The sequence below is a fragment of the Lagopus muta genome, chromosome 2 (assembly GCF_023343835.1).
Source record: "Lagopus muta isolate bLagMut1 chromosome 2, bLagMut1 primary, whole genome shotgun sequence".
NCBI classification, from domain to species: domain Eukaryota; kingdom Metazoa; phylum Chordata; class Aves; order Galliformes; family Phasianidae; genus Lagopus; species Lagopus muta.
In genome coordinates, this window is record NC_064434.1 from 76,891,513 (window position 1) to 76,899,480 (window position 7,968).

The following is a 7,968-nucleotide window of genomic DNA, read 5'->3' on the forward strand; positions in this document are numbered from 1 at the left end:
TATAGAGACATAATTAAGTTGCTTCTTCTGTTGTCTTTTTTTCCCCCCTTCTGGACAAATATTAGACGTTTGCAAATTGTAAGTCAAAAAGTTTATGGGCTATTGATATCCCACTGGTGTTTCTGTGAGAATAGTTTCCCCCTGCATTTTTTATTTTGGTTCGTTTTGAAGGGTCTGAATAATTGGGAAACATGTGGGGAAAAAAACAATTCTTGACACAGAGAAGGAATTTCAGGCTACCTTTCTGTTAATCTTTCTTTGTGTACTTTTAGCTTCTGTAGCTAAGTGTGTTGTTAGTTTGATGCTTTTGTTTTATGTTATCTGCAACCTTGTGTTTGTTTCTCAGTTTTCTTATGGTATTTCTTTGACACTTCAGTATAATTTGATGTTTATTGGAGCTAGAGACATTTTCCCTAACTACTTTAGGGTTTTATTTAAACCATAGCCAGGAGCTGTGATTCCTAACATCTTGCCTAAAAATTGCTGATTTGCAACAGGAAAAAGAGACAAAGCTTCACTGATCTCTTGAGGCTTTATGCTTTTGCCTTTGTATAGTTTGTTTTCCGTAGGATTAATGCAATTTTAAAAAATATTTCTTTTGCAGTTGTTAGTTCTATTTGACAATCTTGTTTAACTCTTTTGGACTGAGTGATTCCACTCTCTTACTTCTTCCAGTGGACATAAGCCTGATTTTGAGCCTTTATTCATGAGGATCTTTAAGGCAAGCACACTGGTTGCTCCATGCAGCCTTCAAAAGCAATTCTCTGCCTTAACTTAAGCCCTGGCCAGCAGCTCTGACTGCAGAGCAGCAGGTGAGGCTGTCAGGTTTAGTAGTGAGCTGTAGCTGGGCTCTCCATAGCCCTGTCCTAGCTGTGATAGCAGGTAGAATCCTTTGTGTTGCTCTTTGTGCTGTAGCTGTATGTGTGTCATCCCTTCTTCTAAAATAGCTTCCAGACCTTACATGGAGCAGATAATTACTTTCTTTTTCTTTGGCTTGGGCTCACTTTATCTGTATTAGTTTAATATTAAATGTTCTAAATTATCCAGGTCTTTCGGTGTGTCCTCCCATTAAGCTCTCTGATTCGAGTGTGAGAGAAAACAGTTTTAGAAGTTACAGGAAACCTGGGTGAGCTACCCACGTAGCTCTTGAAATGTCCTGTGTATGCAGGATGCTTCCCACTTAGCTGCTGCAGGTTACAACAAGGTTTAATACTGGCATCATCAGCCCTATTTTTTTTTTTTTCTTTCCTAAATTAGAAACTTCTAGGGCTGATGGGTGTTAGTCTTTTATGGCACATAGTTCCTCCAGACTATACTTCTGCAGACTATTAGTTATAACTTTCTGAGCACACGGAGCCCATAAAAGTATCTGCTGAAACCACTGGAGAAGATGTTGTTTATCCTCCTTCACATTTGTCTTGAATGCTGTTCTGTTTGTTAGTTTCTCTCTTGTGGTGTTTTTTGTATGTTTTTTATACAAGAAGAGAGGCAAGATTCTGAAGCAGGTAACACTTGCTAACATGGAAGTTCTTTGCACAAGGCAAAACTCCACCTAATACTTCTAACATAGAATCATAGAATCATTTGAGTTGGAAGGGGCCCCTGTATGCCATCTAGTCCAACTTCCCTGCAATGAGGAGGAACACCTACAGCTACATCAGGTTGCCCAGAGCCTGCTCCAGTTTGATCCTGAATATCTCCAAGGATGTGTTGGACATGCTCCAACAGGTCCACATCTCTCCTTTACTGAGGACTCTGCATCTGGAGCAGAGGGGCAGGTCCCTTGACCTGCTGGCCATGCTTGTTTTAATGCAGGCTGGGATACGGTTGGCTTTCTGGGCAATGAGGGCACATTGCTGGCTCATGTCCAGCTTCCCATCCATCAGTAGTGGATCCACAAGTCCTTTTCAGCAGGGCTAATGTCAACATGCTTATCTAAGCAAATGATTTAGACTTACCTACAGCCCTCCTATTGAGGTTGGTCACTTCTGGTTACTCATATACCAACTGCAGTTTTAAATACAAATGGAGCAATATTGTAGATTTGTATAGAATATAACTGTTTCTCCAAAAAGAGATTTCTGCTGTAGTTTTCTATAGCTATGAATTGCTTGTACCTCTTGATGTTTGATGTTGACTTTCTGTTCAGGGAAACATAGGAAGACCGGAAGAGATGTAGCTATCAAAGTTATTGACAAGATGAGGTTTCCAACTAAGCAGGAAAGTCAGCTTCGTAACGAAGTTGCCATTCTCCAGGTACAAAATTATTTTTGTATCATGTCTGAGTTTTCTTCACATAAGCCATTGATAACATTGTGTAATGTCTGTAAGTGCTCTGTATTGATTTCTAAATCTGTGCATGTGATTTTTGAGTCTTTTTGTAGGAAGGAATCTTTTAAGTAGGGAATTGCCAAGCGTTTGATAGTGTTGATAACTTGAGGGCAGTATCTGCTGCAATAGGAGATGCACCAAGGACCTGTACTTTGGTCCCATGTCTCCCTCAGCCAGCTGGAAATTGTAGTATTTTAGGTTGTCCCTCGTTACTGGCTCCCCTGTCTGAATGTTTGCATGTTCTGTACTCAAGTTACTGAGTGTATCAACTGTAAAATAATTATAGATAATCTGTGCTAAAAAAAGCCTTAATAGTGATAGTTTGTGTATTTCATGGATTACTGTATATGTTTCAAACTAATTTCTTGCCTCTGACATGTTTGTTTTTCGTTTCTTACTTTCTGTTTAACTACTCTTTGATTTGTGCTACAGTATTGCTGTGTAATTCAGAATATTTCATGCTGTTTTATTTTAGTGATGTACTTCTACTACTTTATTTTAGAATTTGCATCACCCTGGGATTGTGAACCTGGAATGTATGTTTGAAACCCCGGAACGGGTCTTTGTTGTGATGGAAAAGCTGCATGGTGATATGCTAGAGATGATTCTTTCCAGTGAGAAAAGTCGACTTCCAGAACGAATAACTAAGTTCATGGTCACTCAGGTTAGCATTCGGTCTCCCTCCTTGAGAGGAAAGGCTAGAGTTGTCTTTCATAGTTATGTGAGAATGGAGTCTGGAGAAGGATTTCCTGTGTGTGAGACAGCACAAGGAGTTGTGTATTGAATGGCAGTTGAAAAAACATGGAAATAAATTGGAATATTTTTCTGATCCTATTTCACAAGGCTTAACATTATGGATATCCGAAGATGTACATCAAAACTCGAAATGTTCAAAACGGTGGAGTTAAAATAAATAAATAAAAGAAAATAAATGTCATCACAAAACCATTGGTTCCAGCCTATTGACTGAAAAAGTAATGCTTGTAGTTATATATTAACTCTTCAAGGCTACATTGAAACAAATTTTATACTGCTTTCTGTATGGATTTTGATGCTTTTGATCTATTTAAATAGTTATGAAAATTTTCTTTTGTTTCTATAGATACTTGTTGCTTTGAGGAATTTACACTTCAAGAATATTGTGCACTGTGATTTAAAACCAGAAAATGTACTACTAGCATCAGCAGAGCCATTCCCTCAAGTAAGTGAAGACTAAGAAATACTCATTTCCTCACTTTGTGGTTTTTGGTTTTTTGGTGTTTTTTTTTTGTCTCCGTTTTGGTGCATTCAGTATTTAAACGATGACAGGAATAGAACCAAGTACCACCCTGGTTTTGCTCAGTAGCACATTTAGGAGATCAGGCAGAGATTTCTCAGTTTAAAATGCATTTCTTTTGCAGGTGAAGCTGTGTGATTTTGGCTTTGCACGTATCATTGGTGAAAAATCTTTCAGGCGCTCTGTGGTGGGGACACCTGCTTATCTTGCCCCTGAGGTGCTCAGGAGTAAAGGTTACAACCGCTCCCTAGACATGTGGTCTGTTGGAGTTATTGTCTATGTGAGCCTTAGTGGTACATTCCCATTTAACGAAGATGAGGATATAAATGATCAGATTCAAAATGCAGCATTTATGTACCCACCAAATCCTTGGAAGGAAATCTCCAGTGAAGGTAAAGAGATGAATTTGCTTTATTAGAACATCTTTAAGCACAGATAGTGCATCCAAGTGCCTAAACCACAAGGTTCACTGAGAGATCAGTGCCAAAATCTTGAGTAGTTTGGGTTTTGTATGCCAAAAGTGCTAAATGTGAGCTGGTATAGACATGGGAAAGGTGAAATGTTAAATACAGTGTCTTGGATCGTTTTCAGAAAAGAAGGAGCCAGAAGACTTAGTGGGGGAAAATCTGATGTAATGACTTGATTGCATTCATAAGGAGTGGGATAAACAATCCCAAATTCCTTAGATACCCCAATGAAAAGTTAGATCTTGCCTGAGTATTTGCTGAACACTGGTGTCATAAAACATACTCTATCTAAACTATGATATAATTACAGAAATGATTCAAAGTTGAATATAGAATTTTGTTTTGTACATTAATAAGGAAAGCAAAACCTGGATCTGTATTATTCAGATCTGAACAATCTGGAAATTTATGAGGATGGTCTTCAGAACTTTCTAATGCCAACTTTGTCAATCATATAGACATGACTATATGATCACACAAACACGATTATATGATTAACACACAGGTAGGTGTGAAAGGACACCTAATAAATCACACAAATAGTGGAAGTACCTTTGTCATGTTGGAACACAGGACTATGCTCAAGCTTTATTTAAACACTTCTGAGAATTACTGAAATTTTAACAGGTAATATAATAAAGCTTTTACTGTTTCTGTCAAAGGAAAAAACCCAACAAACCTCCCCATGCCTATTCTGTAGCCTAGTTTAACATAAGAAAAGCTACGTATAAAATTCAGGGGCTTGATTCACTTTAGAAGAGTTCAGTAGTGTATGCACAACTCACTTTCACTGCAGCATGCAAAAGATGTGATTAATACTTAAACAATATATTTTCTTCTGTTTCTCATTGTTAGCCATTGATTTAATAAACAATTTGCTTCAAGTCAAGATGAGGAAACGTTTCAGTGTTGACAAATCTCTTAGTCACCCGTGGTTGCAGGTAAAATGATGTGTCTTCATCCCTATGCTCATAATGGACAAATAATAACAATTGTTTGTATGAAATCCTTCACAAGCTTAGTAAAACTACTAGTAATGCTTGTGAAGAAACACTCATGGAGTATTTCTGGTTTTGGCTTAATGTTTAACGTGCTTCATTACTCTGCCCATTTCTTTATGGCTCTCATTCCACAGGAAACATTGTTCATTCCTCTCCCCTTCCTTCTTATTCACTGCCTGACGCTAACACAGAGTTCCACTTTTCTGTCGCTTCTGAATAGAGGCAGTGATGAATGCACAGAGTCTCAATGAGAACAGTGCAGACACACAGTGTTCAGTGCTAAAGATGGCTCACAAACTAGGGGGTGCTGTAGTTTGTAGCCATTTTAGAAGAGAACTGTTTGAAATAGAATGTAATAAGTAACTTAAAAGACATTGTACAACTTAGAAGACATTAAGGGGAAAATCCAATTAAATAAACAGTACAGACAGTACTGCAACTAGTATCACTTTATGTATGTATAGATATGAATTGATTGATGCTCGGCTGAACATGAGCCGACAGTGTGCCCAGGTGGCCAAGAAGGTCAATGGCATCCTGGCTTGCATCAGAAACAGTGTTGCAAGCAGGAGCAGAGAGGTGATTGTTCCCCTATATTCAGCACTCGTGAGGCCGCACCTCGAGTACTGTGTCCAGTTTTGGGCCCCTCACTGCAAGAAAGATATTGAGGCCCTGGAACGTGTTCAAAGAAGGGCAACGAAGCTGGTGAGGGGTCTGGAACACAGGCCATATGAGGAGAGGCTGAAGGAGCTGGGAATGTTCAGCCTGGAGAAGAGGAGGCTCAGGGGAGACCTTATTGCTCTCTATAACTTCCTGAAGGGAGGTTGTAGTGAGCTGGGGGTCGGCCTCTTCTCTCGTGTCATTAGGGATAGGACCAGGGGGAATGGTTTCAAGCTACGGCAGGGGAAATTCAGGCTGGACATGAGGAAGTATTACTTTTCAGAAAGGGTGGTCAGGCACTGGAATGGACTGCCCAGGGAGGTGGTGGAATCACCGAGCCTGGGGGTGTTCAAGGAAAGACTGGATGTTGCGTTGAGGGACATGGTTTAGTAGGAGCTATTGGGAATAGGTGAACGGTTGGACTGGGTGATCTTTTAGGTCTTTTCCAACCTTAGTGATTCTATGATTCTATGATTCTATGAATAGTAGTACAATTAGTTTTATAATAAAACTCTCTTATCTGTCTTCTAGCAGTTTTCATGATTTCTAATGCTACAGCCTTGGGAACTAGCCTACTTAATTTGGAACCCTTCTTTTTCTGTTGTACTCTGTTTTTAAACAGTTCCCGTTGGTTTTATCTTGTTGTTATTTATATTAAAAGAGACAAATTGCCGAATTTATCTTTGGAAATATAAGGCTGCTGTTTCTTGAACTGCTTCATGAACTCTTCTCCTCCTTAGGATTATCAGACTTGGCTTGACCTCAGAGAGTTTGAAACACGCATTGGAGAGCGTTACATTACCCATGAGAGCGATGATGCACGCTGGAAGGAACATGCGTATGAACACAACCTTGAATACCCCCAGCATTTTATTATGGCTCCGAATCCAGATGACATGGAAGAGGACCCTTGATTTATTCATATTGCTAAACTGCAGCAAAGGCCGACACTCCAGACCGAAATTGAAGATAAGTTTTGGAACAATTGTCGCTCTTTCTGAATGCTTTACATGTAGTTCAGCATACGGAGCCTCAGAGGATCCTGTGTTGACGTGGGAATAGACTGTCATCTGACAAGCTTTCCTCCAGCTCTGACCTAAACTATGAGTGGTTATTGGACAGTGGGATAAGCCCGCTGGGTAACGCTGCACCCAGTTGTATGGCTGCAAAGCCATTACTGAAGTGTGATGTGTACAGATGGAATGCTTTGCATTTTTCAAGGTTTTCTTTTCTTTTTTTTTTTTTTTTTTTTTGTAGCCTACACAGTAAGAATTTTGTAATGGTTTTCTAATCCCTATTTATCCCTATTTACTAGGCCATAGAGGACTGTTTTTTGTTACTTAGATACATCTCCTGTTTCTTAGACTGTGCATTGTGAAGAGATTGTAAAAGGAAATCAGTGCAGAATACCTTAGATAATAGAAAAACATGGCAGTTGAAGGTTGAATATGGCTTCATAGGTGGAGGAGTAATTTGCTGCTCTTAAGACAGTTGGGTATGTCTGTCTTTGCCCTAACTGAACTTTTTCCAGATACCAAAAAAGAAAGAGAAAACGTGCAACTTCTTACATTCCTCTTGAAATGCTGGCTGACAATCTGAAAAGACAGTCAGAGCTGTGCTCACCCTATATTTTGTCTGGTAAAACAGAGCAATAAGCCACAGTATTGTGTTGCTACGCAAGGCTGGTGCGTGTCATTGATACACACCAAAGGCATTTTGCCTTAAAACTACATCAGTAGTGCAGAGAGCACACAAGACTTGATGTAGCTTATCCTTTCTGGAAAAAGTTTATAGCAGAAAGATGTGGAAAAATAGGGAAAAACATATGCAGCTTTCTTCTGTTGTTTGGAATAACGACGTTTTTAAATTTTCTAGTATTTTTCTAATTTTTTAAGGTTCCCTCAACTAACATCAGGAATAGTTTGTAGCTTGCTAGCTTGTATCTTAATTCTGATACATACTTGGGTATGAAAAAATTACCTGTTGCTTCCACCAGGGCAGCTAGATTGGAAGAGAGAGGGTTTTGCCTTCCTTGCAACCTTTACCTGCAGCCTCTTCTGTCCCTGTTGTCCTCAGAACTGTTTTGAGCTGAATGGAGAGTCCAAAACCACCCCCTAATTCAGTTTTTTTTGCAGATGCCCCAGTTGATGGATTCCCAGCTACTTACTGGACTTTGGCACAAAAGAGGAAGCAGTAATATTCTGTGGAAATGATTCCCTAGGAGCATAGTTAA

General features: G+C 39.4%; 1 protein-coding gene across 1 annotated transcript in view; it reads left to right on the forward strand.

The window, feature by feature from the left end:
- Positions 1-6,988, forward strand: part of PRKD3 (protein kinase D3) — a 42,535-nt gene extending 35,547 nt beyond the window's left edge. Inside the window, exons 14-19 of the mRNA XM_048937714.1 lie at positions 2,150-2,256; positions 2,834-2,995; positions 3,434-3,532; positions 3,732-3,999; positions 4,930-5,015; positions 6,476-6,988. Coding sequence (XP_048793671.1) covers positions 2,150-2,256; positions 2,834-2,995; positions 3,434-3,532; positions 3,732-3,999; positions 4,930-5,015; positions 6,476-6,649 — 896 coding nt within the window. The 3' untranslated portion in view covers positions 6,650-6,988. The remainder of the gene's footprint in view (positions 1-2,149; positions 2,257-2,833; positions 2,996-3,433; positions 3,533-3,731; positions 4,000-4,929; positions 5,016-6,475) is intronic.
- Positions 6,989-7,968: the final 980 nt, after the last annotated feature.